Source organism: Furipterus horrens, unplaced genomic scaffold (genome assembly GCF_987537825.1).
Source record: "Furipterus horrens unplaced genomic scaffold, mFurHor1.1.pri manual_scaffold_1, whole genome shotgun sequence".
Classification (NCBI taxonomy): Eukaryota; Metazoa; Chordata; class Mammalia; order Chiroptera; family Furipteridae; genus Furipterus; species Furipterus horrens.
In genome coordinates, this window is record NW_028327171.1 from 4,420,768 (window position 1) to 4,441,210 (window position 20,443).

The 20,443-nt window shown below is 50.7% G+C and overlaps 1 protein-coding gene across 1 annotated transcript in view; it reads right to left on the minus strand.

Moving 5' to 3' along the window:
- Positions 1-20,443, minus strand: part of LOC150020540 (biotin--protein ligase-like) — a 68,572-nt gene that overhangs the window by 26,120 nt on the left and 22,009 nt on the right. The window contains exon 5 of the mRNA XM_090270960.1: positions 19,251-19,315. Coding sequence (XP_090127086.1) covers positions 19,251-19,315 — 65 coding nt within the window. The remainder of the gene's footprint in view (positions 1-19,250; positions 19,316-20,443) is intronic.

Genomic DNA, 20,443 nt, shown 5'->3' on the forward strand with positions numbered 1-20,443 from the left:
AAAATAATCACAAAGACATATGCTGTATGTCTTAAATTTCTGCTCAACCACAGAGAAACATCCAGAAGGCAGAGAGAAAGCTCCAATCTCTCGCCGGTCACGACTCAGCAAGGGGCCCTCTGCACCGGCAGGCAGTTCAGGACGCTACGTGACCGGTCTGGCAGGGCGTCATTTCAGGCAGCCTGAACAGCATTTGGGTTTCGGGAAGCAGGACATGGCAGAGTTTTGGTGTTCTCTCCATTTAAAAAAGTTATAAAGTAGGCAGGATTTTCTTAAGCCATTCTGTCCACCGCTGTTGCCTGTCTGGGTCGATATGGCATTGGTGCAGCTTCTGAGTCTTTTCCTAGTGAAGAATTCGGGCGTTGGACAATGTACTTTGTCAACAGAAAAAAGTAAAATGACCAATTAAGGTGTGTCTTAGCTTGAGCCTGCTTGTATTTACAGTGGGGTAAGTATGCCTTATCAAGGATCTTCTAGAACATTAATCATAACAGGAAAGATGTCACACAAGGGAAAAAACAGCAATGCATGCATCTGTCCGAAGTAAAATCTACACCCACCTCGCTGTGCCTTGGGGAACCCTAAAACACACCCCTGCTTACAGAAGGCATCAACCGTGCAGCGAGCAGTGAGTCAGGTCAGGGCCCTGGCCGGGCTCACCGTCAGGACCGACAAGTGACAAGCCCCTGCACACACCCAGACTGCAGTGGGGCACCCTGCGGCTCCCCACGGCTCCCCAGCCCACCCAGGCCACCCATCCCGCCTTCCCAGAAGCCGGGGGGCTCCCTGCAATGCAGCTCGCAGCCTTTGTGAGAAGGAGCACAGCCGACTGCCAAATTCCTGCTGGGTCGGCCAAGAGGTATGAACCAGAAATGAAAAAACATGAAGGATTTGGTTTTTCAAAGCAATACATCAAAAATAAAAAGAGCTCTTTTGTACGAATCTTTGGTGTGGGAGCCAGAGAGAAGAAAATCGTTCTGCCTCCTGGGAGGAAGCAGCTTGACCTCACCTGAGACGGTTCCCCTACCATGTGGATTTTTCTCACCCCATTAAATGTAACCTGCTCTGGGTGGGTTTGTGGCGTCTGCGAGACAGAGAGAGTGACGGGGACGTGCGATGGGCAGGCTGGGGCCGAGGGGAGCGCAGGGCGCCCTGCACGAGCCCCGTGGGCGGCCCTGTGGACGGAATGCGCTGTTCCCACGGGGCCTGTCTGCTCCACCACAAGGATGAAGTTTCCAGGGTTCCACAGACCTGGCAGGGGGGCTCCCAAAACACTCTTTGCAAAGCAAAGAGGAAAAGCAAAAGGGAAGAGGAGAAAAGGAGGCAAAATGGGGTACAACGGGGCGTCCTCACCACTTAGGCTGGGATGGCCGAGCAGGTCTGCGCGGAGCCCCGGGGAGAAGCAGCCGGGCAAAGCCAGTGCTCGGGGCAGCGGCTGCCGCAGACGGGGGCCCGCGCGCCTTGGAACCGCGGGAGGATGCGCTCCCTGTCGCCAGAGTGCTGGGCCGCTGCAGCACAGGACAGGAAAAGACAAGCTCGGCGCCGGGTCCCTAAATCCCCAGCCCATTAACCAGGTGCCAATAGCGAAACGTGGAGTAGGACCCCCGGTCACATCACCTGGCAGCGCTCAGCAGGCTCTCGGCGCTGACCCCTGGGGACAGGCAGCCTTTTCTTCTGTCACGTGGCAGGAGGACGAGCGCACTGTGGCATCTGTGTGACCAGGACAGCTGCCACCTGCTTACATACCACTCAGTGCACTCGTGTCAGGGCAGACGTTTCGGGGGGGGGGGGGGCGTTAGGTCACCGCTGACGCCCTACCGTTCTGGACCTGTGGGAAGGCACTTCCATGGGACTCACACGAGGCGGAATCGTCACCAGCTGGTTTTGCTCCGCCAGCCCCAGCGTGAGCTGCCGCTTGTGATTCCATTTAATCCAGGGACAGTGCTCCAAGTTGGGGACCGTGACAACCCCGTTTGGAGACAAGGTGGCTGAAGCTACTATCCAGGACCCCCGGGTAAGAGGCGCGCCCAGAACCCACAACAAATAGCTGCTCCCAAATAATGACACCCATAGCCACGCCTCAGAGCCACCAAGCTACGGCGCCACGGGGTTGCCTCTCGGGGCTGCAGGCGCAACTGGAGAAAAAAGACCCAGGCGTGGGCCTGCGGGGGACACAGCTGTGCCCTGCCAGACCCAGCCCTCCAGAACGACCAGGACCGAAACTGCTAACCACACCTTAACCGCGACAGTGGTCCTCCCCGCCTGGCCTGGTTTCCCTTTTACTTCCGTTTGGAGGCACCTGCTGAACATCCCTGCAGTAACGGGGCCGCGCGACGGATGCGGCACAGGGGGCTGCTGCCTGGCTGGGGTGGCGGCAGGAAGGGGCAGCTGGGCCTCGCTCCCCCGCCACCGGCTCCACTCGCCTCCCTGCCCGCATGGAAATGCTCGGTCTGACTTCAACCCCGGATGCACTTTTCTCTCTAAGTGACTGTTCACAGACTCTGCGGGTTTCCAAGTTTACCAAGACCCTGAGATCTAGTCCAGGTCAAACAACTACGCCTGCTGACGTCCTGTCCACTTCTGGACATCTTTTCAGGCACCACTGCGTTCCTCTAGCACTTCTGCTTCTCCTGGGAGCTTCAGAACACCCGGAGGCGGTGCCCAGCAGAGGACATGGGACCCCCAAACGCGGGACGCCGGGCCTCTCACCAGCGTGTCAGTCTCTGAAAAGCGAGAGAGCCGAGGAAGCTGATAGGTTAGAATATGACTTTGACGTTAAAACAAACACACACCAGGATTACGGAGTAGAAATCATGCAAACTTAGCAGGACTTCAAAGATATCTGCCTGCAGCCAGAAGCAACAGCTAGAACAAGATGGGCCACTTCTGTCTCCAGTACCATCCAGCCTGACCCTCGGCAAGTGGCTCAGCCTCTCTGAGCCTCAGACTCTTCATCGACCAGCTGGGGGTCACCGCAGCCTCCTTCACAAGGTCATACGAGGGTCCCCAGAGTCAGCAGCCCCCCTAAACTCCGGGGAAAGGCAGTGCGCTTCCTTTTAGAGAGGAGCATAACAGACAGTGGGCACAGCACAGCCAAAGGCCCTCAGTGGGTTTGGGGGGAACAAGGTGACCAACGTGGCGGAGGACATTGCGTGTCTCTGGGTGAAGGGACGCTACGGGGATTTGGGTTGGGGGGCAGACTTAGGGACACGAAGGTCTGGATTCTGGATTTTAGAGTGAATGAAGTAAGAAGCCGCGCGGAGCCATTCCAAGCAGAGGGCGGTACACTCCGACGTGTATCAACCAGCCAGAGGCCAGGCTGCAGGCTGCAGGCTGGGCAGGGGGTGCCAGCACCTGGGGGAGCCGATGCAGGCATCCCAGGTACCCTGAACGCGGCGCCGACGGGATCTGACGATGCACTGGGTTCCTGGGAGAAAGGAGTCAAGGATGGGTCCGAGAATTCTGGCACAACTTGGACAAGAGGGAGGTGCCCCTTGCTGAGAGGAGGGAGCCAGGGGCTGGGCAGGTGGACGGTGAAACCCGGGGCTGGGTGTGGACGTGGAAAGGGCATCCGAGGCCTGCCAGAAAGCCAGGTGACCTAAGCAGCGGTCTGGAGTCGAAGGGACAGACCACCCCTGTAGAGAGGTCTGGGTGAGGCTACTCATTGGGGAACCGTTGCCGTGGAGATGGTACTTAGGGCCCTGGGCCGAGGTCAAGTCAGCTAAGGAACGCGTCAGGCCACGGAGGGGACGCGTCTCATTAGCCTGACTTTGTCTCCAGCTCAGGCGCCAGATGGGGAATTCAGAAACCCACAGCCCTGATTTCTTCCTCAGAGACACAAAGCGTTGTAAGGATGCCGCGTCATCACGCCTGAGCTGCAGACGCAGAGGCAGCACCCCGTCCTTGGCCAAGCGCCAGGACCGGTGCTTGGTGGGGAGCACAGTCATGTGTGCGGAGCGGGGCAGGAGGGACACGGGGACGCGGGTCTGCAGCTCTAAATATATTCAGAATGGGAACAAATGATGACGTACGCGTTTTCCAAAATACCAACAACCTCCTTTGGGACAAACGGCTGAAATCAGTTTCAGTGTTTCTATGCCACACACAGTGCCTGGCATATAGGAGGTACCTTAGAAATATCCGACAAAGGAATGACTACGTGCATTTCTACATGAAACTACAACACCTGAGACCATGGCTACTTTAGAGCTAAACAAATATGCAAAATTAGTATTCCGTGACAGACAAGTGTCTGAGGGCCCCAAGAGGTCCAGCCCCGTCCTTTCAGAGAACGAGGCATGAGACATAACGTCTTAGGTGAAGGAGATCTGCTTCCCTTCTGGAGGAAAGGAGGGAAGGACTCTTGCCGTTCACTTCCCCCCAAGGCCTGAGATAATGCCCCGTGCAGAGCAAATGCCCGATAAATCTAAATGAATGTCAAATGAATGAGTGAATAAACAGTCATTAAAGATTAACTGGAGAGCTAATTTAGGTCACTCACTGGAAAAAAGAAAAACAGTGGAACTAGAAAAGTATCTTTTCCATTTAAAAGTTTAATTAAGGACAAGGCTTTAAAAAAATATTTTGGTGGCTCCAGTAAACCAAACACAACTGGGGTTCAAACAGCTGAAGCTGTGAACTCTGAAAACATTCCATCATGTTCCACAAATTAGAAGACGAGGGAGAGCTGCCCAGCTCGCTTCACGGTTCCGGTACAATCCCAGTCCTGAGGGTGCGTGAGAGCCCCTTTCACTTCCAAACGCCGACGGGAAAACCCCAAACGAGACGCTAGCTACCTGGATTCAGTTGCGCATGAGACACGGAACGCGTTTTCTCCGAGTCGCGTTTCTGCTAGAAACGCAAGGACGGCTCACCATCAGAGAAGCAGATCCACGGCACGCCTCACGTGAGTGGTTGGAGGTGAGGAAAACCACGTGATTATCCCAGCGGAGGCAGAAAAGCCATCTGATAAACGTCGGTGGACCGAGTTCTCCCACTGACCTGTTAGTCAGACGATCCATTCCCTGACTTTCCCAAATTCACTCATTCCCAAAAGCACGTTTCTTTCTACGATTTAAAGTACGATCATACTCTGCATACTGGTGGTCTGCGGAGACCAGGACCAGGTGACCTGGGACACGGGAAATAAAACGGCCGCCTCCCTCCAAAACTGACAAATAACCCCAGCACTGCTTGGTCCTGGTGGTGTCCCCACAGAACCCATCCCACACACCAGGGCCACGCGCCGGGAGGGGAGAAAGCTGTCTCTGGAGGATACGTGCTGGGGCCATGCTAACGAGTGGAAACTTCCAGAAGGAAGAATTCAGAACCAGGGGACGAAAGTAATGCACAATGCACAGCAATGCACAGAAAAGATCGCCAGGTCAACTTCAGCAGGTTTTTACGGAAAGGTGACTTTTGATCACAGGCTAACACTGTCCTCACGTAACTTACAGCTGTGCCGTCCAAAGTCAGTCGTTTGCGTTACGGCCTAAGATCTTCCAGTCTGGCATTAAAACAAGCAAACATCTTCAACAGCAGAAGAGAAGGATAATGTCAGAAAACAGTATTGGTCTTATGTCCATAGTTGTTTTAACAGCATTTAAGTCCAACATTTTATAAATATTATTAGAATTATTTTCTCCTAGTTTCACCTTATATTTCTGTTCTTTTTTAAATCATCACCCAGGGACATTTTTTCATTGACTTCAGAGAGAGAGGAGTGGGGGGAGAGAGAGGGAGAGAAACGTGGGTCACTTCTCTCCCACGTGCGCCCTGACCAGGGATCGAACCCACAACCTTTCGGTGTACGGGATGGTGCTCTGCCTACCTGAGCCACACCAGGCAGGGGCGGGGCTGAGGAAGACTGACTAGTAATCAGTGTGCTGCACATCATTGGCGACGCTTCCTGAGTGTAAAGCTCTACTTGAACACCTCTGCAAAAACACGGAGGGTTTCCCGTTGGGACACACCCAGGGCACCTGCACCCATTCCTGGAGCGCAGGTCCTCACCGTCTCAGAGCCGCGCGGGCGCAGGGCCGAGGGCACGAGAGGCACAGGGAGCGCAGCCGGCACGGAACGCAGCGCTGCGTGTCCTGGGCAGGCACCCAGGGGCGGAAGCCTCGCCCTGCCCCGCTGCCTGCCTTCCCCACGTGCAGGCACATAGTTTGCTTCCTCAGTATTTACTGAGCACCTGCTGGGTGACAGCGTTCTAGGGCAGCGCTTTCCTGCCGGCATGCCGCAGGACTCTGAAACGTGCGATGCTGACTATCGTCAGGGGCACTGGCTTGTCCCCTGGATTGTCAGACACAGAAATGCCAACAGCCAAGACAACAATGGCCGCCTGGTGTACGTGAATCAAAATTGTACCTATTTTTTGGTCAGACTGGCCCAAAATATAATATTGTTAACTCCATTTTACTGGAGAGCAACACAGGCGGAAACGTGCAATGATTATTCCCACTTCGTAGATAAGGACTCGTGCACGTGGCTGGACTGGGACCTGAACCCAGGGAATCCGGCTGTCGGGGGGAGCGTTTCGTTCGCCTCAAGTATAAGGCAGTATCCGAAGGTGCCTTTTCCGTCGTTTGTCACCGTAAAACAAGCCACCGTGGCCAACTTCGGAACCCTCCGGGGACAGGAAGTGCAGTGTCGGCTGCCGCTTCTTTACCTTGGGGGCTGTGACTTCCGTCCCCTTAATTTTGGCAGGGGGGGCGCCATGGCAAAGGGAAGCGCCAAGGCCACACACACCTGAAGGCCACCCGCTGTCAAGCTCCTGTGAGGGATGACACGGCAGGGGCGTAAGTACCAACGGCAGCATCTGCCTCGATGAAAACTGGGCTGTGGGTGCCGCTGTGGCTGTTCAGCGCAGCGGGCAGAAGCCTGCGGGAAGCCGTGTTTGGCTGGACATGTGTATGTAAGAAAGTTAAAGAACGGATTGGAAGATCACTCGTAAGCCATGGTCCCCTGAATTACTCCTGCTAATCTCGCCAGCCGAAACACGTCACAAAAGAGACCACGCAGCTTTTCTACCTGCAGAGTCTGCCAGGCATTGCTTTGAGGAGTTGCCTGCCCCGTGCCATTGTAGAAACCAGGCCCTCCTACTTCATCAGCCCCCTGCTCAGTCCCTCTGGGCCGCATTCTGCTCTAACAGCGGGGGAGGGGGCGCGACGATCCAGAAAAGGATCGTCACACAACTGAGTGTGAAGGAAAAAAATGTGTCATTGGAGGCCTATGCCTGTCTCGTAGGCAAAGTTCTCAGCACAGCCAGCCTGGCACGAGATGCGTGCTTAATCAATGGCAGTTAATCTTATTACTATTAATGTGTCCAGCAGGGACTCACCTGTCAGTGAGTCTATGGACCTCCTTTTGTATGGTCAAGGTTCATACAAAAATTTAGTAAAACTTAAGATGTGCTATTTATAAGAACTGCACGTAGGTTGACATTCATTTGTACTTTGGGTAATAATATTATATACAGCATGATATAAATAGCCTTAACCAATAATGCATTGTATTTATGATGTACATGATGTCAGCTATATAAATATGCAATCACTTTCTATGCTAAGAATAGCAAATAATATACTTCTCCAAGTTTGTGATTAATCAGGGTAGGCTAATGTCACCTGAAACAACCCCAAGGGCAGCGGCCCAAGTCCAGGCTCGGCAGAGGGCTCTCGGCTCCAAGCGGTGACTCAGAGACAGGCCCTTTGCACTGGTGACACTGTCATGACCTCCAAGATCGCAGGGGAGGGAAAGGGACGCGTGGGAGCCGCCCAGGGGCTGGGCAGGGGAAGGCCCCGCCACGCCCACCCCGACCGCTGACCGCCCGTGTAGCCTCGGCTGAGCTGGGAGGGATGAACCGGGTTGGGATTCACATGCATTTTCTCTGCCACAAACAGTACCTGCCTAAACAATGAACTTCTGACTTGTGTTTCACAGATGTTCACACGGCACTTTTCACCTACATCTTCCTTGCTTGTCACTAGAAAAACCTGAAAGGGGGCTATTGTTGTTGCCATTTCACAGACGCAGCAACGAGGCTTAGCGAGGTCACTCAGTGTCCAAGCAGAAGAGTGACTGAGCTGAGACAGACGTCCCGGCCCTGAGCATCCACATGTCAAGCCCTGGCCGCTATTCTTGGCACCGTACTGAACTTCAAGGTCAACGGCGTTCCTGTGACGGGACAGATCTGCCGCAGAACTGGGGTCACCTTTCCATCTCAATGTAATTCCACGTCACGCGAGTCCACGGAAAAGGCACCATCCCTCGACGGGTCCCGAGGGCGGACTCGACAGAGCAGTCCGAGCAGCCGGTCACCTTTCCCTCATAACAGCCATATATTAGCTGTTTCAGGGAGTGTTTAAAGAGCGAAGCAGGAGTTAATACGGCGACAATCCCCAAACACGACCTCTACTTCCTACTTGGGAGGTCAAAGACTTTGGGACACACATGGGTGAGTATAGCTAAATTAAAAATTAATGCTGTGCAGAGAGACTGCGGGAGAGCAGAGCTCCTAGCCCTGGACCTGAACTGAAAGCGAATCCCACCCCCCCCACCACGGTCGTGGCGCCAGGGCGATGGATGGAGCTTGAAGACAGGTCAGGACACACTGCTAGGAACTCAAAGCTCGAGCTGGTGCTGCTCACGGAGCTCCACCAGCAAGGGGGCCTTCTTGGCGGGACGAGATTCAAAGCAACGTCTTGGAGCCGGCAGATGACCTGCCCACAGCTTCCTTCTCCAGGCTCTGTGTCCGGCCTCACAATTTCCATGTTCAGGATGGAACAGATTTACCTAACATTGAAAGTAATGATTTCCTCCTTTCAAAACAAGGAGGAATGTGCGATATTAAATCTGGATTCCAGAAACCCTGGCATAAGGAGACTCTGTGTCCAGAAGTTTATTGCCAAGGTTCCAGTTTATGCCCGCGAGGCCCAGCGCGAGGTTCCAGACGCGGCGGGAGCTTCTGGCTCCGACAGGTTTTGGCTGTAAGAACTATCCAGTGGCTGGTTTTTCCCTCAATTTCAATTCTTTTCCCCCCATCAAAATAATTCTACACAAATCATTTCCATGTTTCCAGAGCAAAAGTAGAAAAAGAAAACCACAGATAAAAGAAATTTCCTATTTAAAAAAAAAAAAAGCCCGCAAACAGGGATGGATTCGCTATCCACCAACCATTTCAGAAAACCGTCAGGTGGGATTAGCAAGCCATGTAACGGACAACTCGGTCTCGACTGCCCCATCAGGAGCAGCTCCTGCGTGTGAACATGCATGCACGCGCGCGCGCATACACACAGACACACACACACACACACATGCATTCCCAGGCGACCCCCGCCCAGACCAGCAGCCTCTAATGGAACCGAATTCCATCAGGAAGGCAGTTTCCTCTTCTCTATACCAACCTAATGCTCCGTTACACCAAGATATGAGGCCTCTGATCTGCCAGGTAAATAAAGAATGAAGCGTCAAAGTCACAGTAACCTTTAAAATACTGAGTGTTTCCACCTTAAATGAGCATGTTCTGCCAACCACTCCTCAGCCTGCATGTCACCCTTCTGGTGGCTGAGACCCCATGGCCATCCACGGGCCCATCAGTGGCCCCTGGCCGGTCCCTGGCTCAGCACAGCGCTCCCAGCAGGGGCTCCAGCTGCCACTCAGTTAACTCCTCAAGTCACTCTGCACCACAGACATCGGGGAGCTGCCCGCACTGCTGCTTCGTGGGCTGCAGCCGATCACTAGAAAGAATGGAGCCGGGTACGCATTTCCACGAGGGAAGACGCTGGGCTTGTCACGTGCCCTCCAAAGCCGACCTTGCCCAGGGTTAACCGCGGGGTCTGCTCACAGTCTCAGGGCGCACCATCCCCAAGCCACCCCTCGGGGGCCTGTGGACTGACAGAATGACACAGCCCGCTTTCAGCTTTCCCCGTTGGCGGTGCCCGGAGGGTCTCGTGACTACGTGAGATGTCACAGCGAGCTGAGAAACGCCCCCTCCCTCCTCTGACCACACAGACCCCCAGCTGCCATCACCGGCGGTGTGCACTGGAGTCCCACTCCCGGGACGTGAGGAAGTGTCTATCTTTACTTGCTCTGTATTAATGCTGCAACATTAGACAGTATTTCTAACAAAGTGCAAACACCTAGCAAAAACACCGGCTTGTGATGTTCTCTATGTGGCCACTGAAATCAATACCTACTTAGCTATCATGAAGGAGTCAACTAAACGGGACCCAACCCTGACATTCGATAATTTCACCTCCGAATTGTAATGTTTGACCGTTCACAGCTGTTTCTATATTTGATCTTCCAAACAGCTCTGCCAGGTACAGCCACCTCCGCTTTGCAGCCGGACGACCTGAGATCCGGAGACGAAGCAAAAGCTCAGGCATAGCGAGGCCTCCTCGCTTCCAGCACCCTGTCTCAGGCTACACGCAGCTCTGAGTGACTCCCCGAGCAGGACAACAGGAGGCTGTTTTTAATAGCAAAGGAAGAAAACTGGTAGGATGTACACTTCGGGAAATATAAACTTGGCAAAGACAAAAAGATGCTTCCGAATTTTAAAGGAGGAAAAAAAATCTCTCGGTGAACCTTCACTCCTCTGTCAAAACTCAAAGCAACGTCCAGGTGTCTGTTGGCTGGAAGCCGGGCTGGGGTCTGTGCTGTCTCCCGCGTCCTGGGGCACATGGACGGGTGTGTCCCAGCCCTGCTGTGGGCTGTGTTTACACGAGGGCGGCAGGAAGGACATGACCGCCTCAGCCCCGTGACAGGTTAAGCAGCCTGATTGAACGTCGCTGCTAATTAAGGGCCCCTCCTGTCTGGCAGGACCACCAGGGCACCTTCTGCACTTGTTCATGGCCACAGCACCTCGCTCAGAAATTAACTCCTGATGAGTGCAGACAGGGCCCCAGCTGCTCCTCCCGAGTCCTCCCAAGTAGATAAATGAAGTGTAATAAAAATGCTGCTGGCGGCCAAGGGAAGAGGGGCGCTTCGTGACCTCGGGGTAAAACCCAGAGTACGCTTTTACCGGCCTTAATCCTCTGCCCTGGGGATACTTAATGGGGCCAGGAATGGTGTGAATAGGCCGATGGCCACGGGGACAGCACTGAGAAGTCTATCGCCAAATGTCCACTGTGATAAGGATGAGCTAAAAGAAGGAGGCAATTTATGAGACGCTAATTTTCAATTGGCAGATATTTCATGAGGTGAGATGTGCTGTTTCCCGTCCCCCCCGCCCCTCAACGCTTCTCGGATCTGGGGACAATGGTGGCTTCTATTATACTTTGCAAATTCTGCTCAGCTTTAAAACAGTCAGCCCTTGTTTCTCATCCCTTACAGAGGAGTCCCCTCCCTAAGGCTCCAGGGAACGAGTGGCGATTTTTGTGCAGGCCTCCCGGACACAGAGGCTCGGCGGGAAGGCGCGGCAAAGCTGGCGCAGTGATGGGACGGGAGTCCAGGGTCTCACGCAGCAGTTCCAGCTGATTCTCCGGCTCAGAGAATCTCCCACTATTTATAGTCTCAGGAAGTCAACCCACAGGCAGCGCACGATGACGGGGTGGCTGGCAGCTCGGAGCCTGGGGACCATGAGTGGTCGCTGGCTCTCTCACGGCAGTGACCCGAGGGGAACCACTGAGAGTGTTCCTGTATGTGACACCCTCCTAGGGACGCGGCAAAGCGACAAAATGCAGCTGCGAGCCACTGCTCTGGGCTCCAGATCAAAATGAAGCCACATCTTTTTATGGCTTTTGAAAGGAGCAGGCGAGGTCTCCAAAGAAGCAGATTAAATGACTGCAATGGTCCCTTGATCACCGTTGGTAACGCAGCAAAAAGTGGTGACGGGGCCAGGGGAAAGGTGGGCAGATGAAGAAAAGGGCAGGAAAGACATTCGATGCTTTGCTGGAACATTTGAGAAATAAAAGGGCACCATGAAGAAACTGGAGCCATTGCCCAAGGACTAAAGGTGGGAGGGATGAGATGGGGGGATGGGGAGCCAGTGAGATTCTTCGTTGCTTAAGAGAATGTGTGGTTAACTATTGTTACTCATTAACCCCACGCCTGGTAGATTAAGATGACACATGCATTATCTCCTGGTTTCTGTGGGTCAGGAGTCTGGGACAGGCGGGGGCCTTTGGCTCGGGGTCTCCCTCACGGCCGCAGTCCAGGGAATTCATCGATACATCTGATACGGGGGGTTAATATCTAAAGCTTATAAAGAACCTATAAAACTCAACACCAAAACAACCAACAATCCAATTAAAAAAATGGACAGAAGACCTGAATAGACACTTCTCCAAAGAGGACACACAGATGGACAACAGACATATGAAAAGATGCTCAACCTCACTAATCATCAGAGAAATGCACATTAAAGCCACAGTGAGATATCAGCTCACACTGGTCAGAATGGCCGTCATCAATAAATCAACAAACAGCAAGGGCTGGTGAGGATGCGGAGAAGGGGAACCCTGGTGCCCTGCTGGTGGGAACGCAGACTGGTGCAGCCACTGTGGGAAGCAGTATGGAGATACCAAAAAATTAAAAATGGATCTGCCTTATGACCCTGTGAATCCACTTCTGGGAATGTATGTGAAGAAACCCAACACACTAATTTGAAAGAATATAAGCACCAGTGTGTTCACAGCAGCGTTATTTACAGTCACCAAGATCTGGAAGCAGCCCAAGTGCCTGTCAGTGGATGGGTGGATAAAACAGCTCTGGGACATTTACACAAGGGAACACTACTCAGCCGTAAGAAAGGAGAAAGTTTTACCCTTGGTGGCAGCATGGATGGACCTGGAGAACATACGCTGAGTGACATAAGCCAGTCGGGAAAGACAAATACCATATGATGTCACTCCTGCGTGGAATCTAAAGAACAAACAAGCAAAAAAAGAGACAGACCCACAGACAGAGAGCAGGCCGGCTGCTCTTGGGGGGTGCAGGTTGGGGTGGAGGGACGGAGCGAAAAAGAAAAGGACTCACGGGCATGAACAGCAGGGTGGTGACTGCGGGGAGGGGAGGAGGGTGGATGGGGGTGGGCGTAGGTACACGGGGTGTAAATGGTACTGGGAAAATACAGTAAAAATAAATTAAAATAAAAAGATTGACTGGGAGAAGGTCCACGGCCGGACTCAGTCACGTGACTACCAGCAGGGCTCGGCCAGCTCTGCGTGGCCATTAGGCAGAGGTCTCCTCCGTTCCTGGCCACGTGGCCCTCACCACAGAGCTACTCCAGCATGTCAGCCTGCGTCCCCCAGGGTAACAGATGAGAGTGAGTGCGAAGGAAAGCCAGACAGAAGTCACAGCCTTTTTTGTAACCTAACCTCGGAGGTGGCACTCCATTCCTGCTGGCATGTTCTGTTTGTCAGAAGTGAGCCGTCAGGTCCAGCCCATACTCAAGGGGGGAGGCCCGCGGGAGAACCCGAAGCCCGCGGTCACTGGGACCGCCTTGAAGGCTGCTTGCTGGGGGTTGGGGGGGTGGGGGGGGATGCCTTACATCCCAGCTCAGCCTCGGGCTTGACTCCTCCACAGGGAGCCCCTTCAGAGCACTTGACCGGGCCATGCATCAGCGCTACCCTCTTCACATCTATCACTTATCTTCATCTTCATATAAGATGTGGGGCTTCTTTATAAGGGACACATAGAACATGCATGCCAGACTGATGTCATTGCTCAGCATGCAGCTGCAGAGAGCTGCCCCTCTCCCACCTCAGGGCTGCGCTTTGCACCCTTCCTGAAGGCAAGTACAGGGTTGGGCAAAAGTCAGTTTACAGTTGTGTTGTGTGTATGGAAAATAATACAGTAATTAATAAATAATAATATAAAAATAAACTCTAATTCCCGTACTCACAACTGTAAACCTACCCACCCCCCCATGTGTATACCTAGAGATACATCCTCAGAACAGCACTAACATTTGCTGAGAGTGTCTGGTGGCCAAGGCCGAGCCAAGGCTTTACGTCCCTGACCACATTTAATCCTTACAAGGAGCCTGCGCTACAGATGAGGACGCAGGGAGGTGTCCAGGAGGAGGCGGGATCCCCCTTGGCTGGGATCCACCAATTGGTGTGATCACCCCGACTCCTGGGAACACTCGGTGCATCAGGGAGCAGTGACATGTTAAGAGATCTCACGACTAAATGGTTATATCATGTGACCATATGCATAGAAAATCTAAAGGAAACAGGGAAAAGCATTAGAATAAAAATTAATTTAGGAAAGTATACAAAACGAGGATATTAAAAACTAAGTGTTATTGTATGACTATATACCAGCAATAGCTAAGATATAAATTTTGTGATAATTCATGGCCTTTGTAGAAAATCTGGAAAATGTAAAAAAATAAGTCACCTATGATTCTACTACCAAAAGGCACTTTGGTATATTTCCTTCAAGCATTTTTTCTGTGGGGTATGGCAATATGGGTACACCGTTATAGTTTTAAAAAGCTGCCATGCTACGGTGGCTGAGTACCCTGCCACCCAGCATGACATGTAACATACACTGGGAGTGATTTTCCCATGTTAATAAATGTTTTTCAAAAAGTTCAATTTTAAACAGCTACCATCATATTATTTTAACATAAATTAAAAAAAAAAAAAAAAACTATTTCCTTTTACTCATTTAATGGGTACAAAAAAAAAAATCAAAACTTTGTTCCTCTGTTCCTCATTTCCTGCCTTTAAAAAATTACTTGAATATCCATTTCAATTCTTCTGCTGGCTTTCCAGCCACAGTCCTCGTATTGTTAAGTGGCGGCACCAGGGAGTACAGCGCATGTCGTAACTTTTCGTGTCCACAACAGTCAGCGTGGTGCCCCTTCCTGTAAAATGTGGGGGTCTCCCCACACCAGAGGCCCACAGCTCCTCTCCCAGCCGTCATGCGCCACACCCGACACAGATGTTGTAAGCCCCACGACCATGTTATAACTGTGCTTTAAGTGGTCATGTAGCTAATAAAGAAATTGAGAAAGAAAAACACAAAGAACAGCAGTTTTGTAGTTCCCCAAATACTTCCATTTCCAATGCTCCTCAGTCCCTTCCAAGCCCTGGTATTCCTGCCCAGTGCTACTTCCCTCCGGTCCTAAGTTCCTTCAGCGTTTCTGGAAGTGCTGGTCTGCTGGTGATGAATTTTCTTAATTTTCTTGTACCTGAAATGTCCTTCTTTTGCCTTCATTCTTAAAAAGAAAATTTTTTTTTTATTGTGGGAAAATATGTGTCACATAAAACTCACCATTTTATTGATTTTTTTGAGGTACATCCCCATGACATTAAGTACTTTTACACTGCTGTGCTCGTTCTGCAAGGACATTTTTACTGGATACTGAACTTTAGTAGAAAATTGTTTTATTTCAGGACTTTAAAGATGTCCCACTCTCGTCCGGCCACCGCGGCTTCCGAAACGAGCCTTTGATCAGATTAGGGTTCCCCGTGTTGTTTCCTTCTCGTTGCCTTTGAGGTTCGCTCCCTCCCTTTTGTTCCAACAGCTTGAAAGACTCCGCGTGGGCTTCCTTGTATTTTACTGTGCTGGATGGTCCTCGATCACCTTGTATCTATAAGTTTGTTGTTCACAAAATCTGGAAAATTTTTAGCTTCTAACATGGTTTCTGTCCCATTTCCTCTCTCTCCTCTGTCATTTGCATTCAACTGTGAGGTCCACGCAGTGAATGGTTTGTAATGTATTTTCAGTTCTATCATTTCCATTTGGTTCATTTTAAAAATCACTTCTACTCCTCTGCTGAGACGGCCTGTATTTTACTTCCTTGTGAGAATACGCTGTTTCACTTCACGCAGGACGGTTACAATCACCGAAGCCAGATCCCCTCCTGTTCCTTCTCACGCCTGCTTCATGTGTGGGAGCTGGACCCACTTGGTTTTCCCTCCTCCTGAGAGTGTTCCATTTTCCTGGTTCTCCAAGTGCTGGGCACTTGACTTCTGTAAGCTAGACACGACAAACGCTAAAGGGTACATACAGATCCCATATCAATAAATCAACAAACAAGTGTTGGTGAGGATGTGGGAAAAAAGAGAACGCTTGTGCACTGTGCTGCAATTGGGGCAGTCACTGTGGAAAACCAGGGGGGGGGGGGTTCCTCAAAAAATTAAAACTAGAACTACCATATGATACAGCAATTCCACTTCTGGGTATTTATCTGAAGAAATCCAAAACACTAACTTGAAAAGAGGTATGCGCCCCTACGTTCCCTGCAGCGTTATTCACAATAGCAAAGACAGGGAAGCAACCAAAGTGTCCGTTGGTAGGTGAGTGGATAAAGAAGATGCAGTACATACAAGGTCTGTCTGGAAAAATCCAGCCATTCTCCATACAATGAGAACAGTTTGCGCGACATCGATGTAACCTGGCAGCCAAGAAGAGGACTGGAATGCACCTGCCTGAACAATGACGACTTCACTGTACTAGTCAGTGGGGGCGGTAGATGCCACTGAGTGAGCATGTGTACTGTGTGGCTGTCACATTCAAAATGACTGTGTAGAGCCATAAATCTGCATCCAATTTTGCATTAAGTTTGAACACTCCTCCATGGACACTATTCTGATAATTCATAAGGCCACAGCTATGGGCAGCTGGTGATTGGCAGCTTTAACATGACAACATGGCCCTCTTATGCATTACATCTCATGCAGAGTTTTTTTTGTGAAACATCAAATCACCTGGGTGACTCAGCCCCCCTACACCCCAGATTTCGTGCCCTGTGACTTCTCACTTTTCCTAAAACTAAAATCACCTTTGAAAGGGAAGAGATTTCAGACTGTCCATGAGATTCAGGAAAATATGACGGGGCAGCTGATGGTGACTGGGAGAACTTTGTGAGGTCCCCAGGTACCTACTTTGAAGGGGACTGAGGCATTATTGTCCCATGTACAACACTTCTTGTATCTTGTATCTTCTTCAATAAATGTCTCTACTTTTCATATTATATGGCTGGATACCTTCTGGACTGACCTCATATATACAATGGGTATTACGTGGCCATAAAAAGAATGAATTATTGCCATTTGTGACATTATGCTAAGTGAAATAAGGCAGAGAAAGGCAAATACCATATGACTTCATGTATATGTGGAATCTAAAAAACAAAATGAGCAAATGAAACAGAAACAAACTCATAGATGATGAGAACAAACTGGCGGTCGCCCAATGGGAGGGGGTTTGGGAAACTGGGTAGAAAGGTGAAGGGATTAGTAAGTAAGTACAACTTGCCAGGTATAAAAACAGTCCCAGGGACGTAGAGCACAGCACAGGGAACACAGTTAGTAACACTGTGATAACCATGTGTGGTGCCAGGTGGGTGTTGGACTTCTGGAGTAATCCCTTACGAGGTACATAAATGTCTAATCATGACGTCATACACATGTAACTAACAGAATATTGTATGCCAGCTATAATTGAAAAACAATTTTTTTTTAAAAGACAGTTTAAAAAAAAAATTGTCCATGTTCTGGATTTTATTTTTCTTTGAGTGCTATTTCTTTTGTTTTAGTTGGCCAATAGGTTGGCTGACCTGAACCGAATGGAACACTCCATTCTTTTGAATGAACACAGAGCCGCCCTTTGCAGAGGGTGTACAGCCAGGTCAAGGTGAGAACTACTGGGGTTTTCCGGAATCAACGGTGTATCCAAAATCCGCTCAGCAGGCGGCTCCTCCCTCAGGGCTTCTCAGCGTCTACTCAGATCAGGAGGTAATGGATTTCCAATGGGTTCCACGGAGAGGGCAAAAACCCACCTTCTACGGCATGATTTATAATTTTTACAACACACAGAGCATGTTAACAAAGTTTTAAAGTTCCATATCCTTGATTCACCATGCTACGCTTTATCCTTTGATTTTTGAATAAGGCTGCCTAATGCTGAAATCTAGTAAGTTATGTCTTAGAATTTTAACTTTAAAAATAATTTTAAAAGTACTTAGGTGAGGTACCCTGACCCGGTGGCTCAGTTGGTAAGAGCATCGTCAAGTACACCAAAATGCTGGAGGTTCGATTCCCAGTTGGGGCACATAAGGGAGGAAACTGACTGATGCTTCTCGCTCCCTCCCTCTCTCTTCCTGACTCTTTCTCTCTGTCTGTCTCTCTCTGTCTCTCTCCCCAACTCTAAAATCAATAAATGTATTCTCAGGTGAGAAGCTAAAAAAAATTCTGTGAGGTTTTATAAGCCCCCACATGTAGCTCTCATTACTTTGACTTTAATTGTTGAAATTGTTAAAATTATTTTCTCAACAAACCGGTAACATTCATCAACTTTAGTGAATTTAAAAGGGAAAACAAGAAAGTATATGTGAAAGCACATGCCAGAGACCAGATGCAGAAAAGATGGAGAAAAAAATTAAATTTTTCATCTCTGACTTTTCTTCCTCTAAAAAAAAAAAAAAGTGATATTCAAGGAGTCTTGAACTCCTGTTTTCTGGCAATATTATCCTACACATATTTGCAAATACATAAACTACATGGATAATTTTGTTCAACTAGAAATACCTCTTTACCAGATTATAAATTTAGTCAGCATTCCTCTGCACAACCCACTTCATGATACCAAGCAACACAAATACACTGCCAAACAACCAGCGTTTTAATATTCTGACTTCCATTTCTTCCACCACATAATTTCCTGTAATAATCTCATTCATGCCTGAGGTCCAAAGACATTCTTATCCGTGCTTTTCAGGTCAGTATGCCGAAGCAAAAAGACCCGTTCCTGAAAGGCTGGGCTTGCACACAGGTCCTGAAAGAATTCTACCCACACCGCAGATTTCCCGAACAGGGGTAATGTAAGAAAGCAAATTTTTAAGAAAATGGTTCTAATGCCATTTTCAGTTAAAAGCACGGCGAGATTTATAATGATCAAGTAATATGCCAATTGCTTTCAAATGCTGCCAACACTTGACGCCAACAAATTACAAGTTGGAAAAATGTGTAATGAATAAGGTAGCTCATAATTTCCCTTCGAATTTGTATGTACAACTTATGAAGCGGCATGAAAGGCTGGGAGTCGCGGCCAACGCTGAGACCTCACACCTGAGTCTCGCTGCTTCGGGGTGTTCGCACCGCTCACCGCCACCTGGAAGCAGCCGTGAGAAGTAGGGGGCCCCGTGCGGCCCGGGCAACCCCTGCAGCGCCTCCACCTAACGGGCTGGGTGAGCGAGGGCTTCGGGCTCCTCGTCCAACAAGAAAACCCAGCGCTCAGGCTAACTTCAGAAGCCCGAGCTCAGACCCTGTAGACATGGGAATACTCACCCGGAGGACATGTTCTCTTCCTCATTTTGCTGCTCAGTGCCGCCAGCTTCCTCCCCTAAAGCCGCCTGGGGAAGAGGGGGGCCCAACTCTGGGTCAGTATGGATTTCCCCAGAGCACGGCTTATTCGTTGGAGTCTCTGGAGGCTCGGAAAGAATAAGGAATGTTTTTCTCTTCATGCACCCTGTCCTCCCCTTCCCCCAAATGTGCCCCACACCTACAACCTGGGTCAGAAGGAAGATGTCCCGGGTACCTCGTTCAAAACCCCAAATCCCACCCCCGTCCAGGCGGCAGCCAGGCCCAGGGCAGGGCGGTAACCAGCCCTCCGGGCTTCCCTCTAGAACAGCCTGTCTGCCCTTTACACTGTCGCTTTCTCTCCTTTTCCTCTCCGTAAGGAGCACGCTTTCACTGCCGTCCAACACTGGTCGCCAGGTTTTACAAATAAAAGCATAGGATGCCCAGCAACATGTGAACCTCAGGGAAACAACAGGTAACTTATTGGTATGAGTATGTCCCAAGTATCGCACGGGGTGTACTTATACTACAAAAGCTGTCCCTTGTTTATCTGAGACTCAAATTTAACAGGGCCCCCTGCCTTTCCGCCGGCGAATCCACGCGGCACGGTCACCGTGCTGCCGAGGAGCCACGGACGTCTTTCCCTCCGGCCGGAAGGAGAGAAAAGGCGGCCGTGAGAAGGAGTGGGGAGCAGAGGGTCGGTGTAGGGAGAAAACGTGGCTCTAGCAGGGCTCCACGCGGCGCTTCTCTTGAGCATGCGCACAGATCAGCCAGGGGTCTTGTCAACTTAACCTGCGCAGCCAGATGTGGTAGGGCCAGGGGCCAGGGGCCTCCTTTCTAACCCGGTGCCAGGCGGTGCCGAGGCAGCTGGCGCAAAGGCCACGCTCCCCGACGCCCTGCTGGACCGGGTGCCGGGATGCGGCGGGAGGGAGGGACAGAGGCCCTGGCCGGTGAGGCTTTGCGAGCGGTGAAGGTGCCACACAAAAGGTCTGGTCTCTTCCAAATTCCCTTCTCATTCCCAACTGGGGGGGGAAAAAAAAATTATCACCATACATGCTCAAAATGAGTTTGAAGCAAAAAAAAAATTTTTTTTAATTAAAACGTTTAAAAATTAATTTAAAAAACTTGTTACTCAAGTGTGTTGGTGAAGAGGACCAGACTCAAACGGCGGTGCCAGCCCT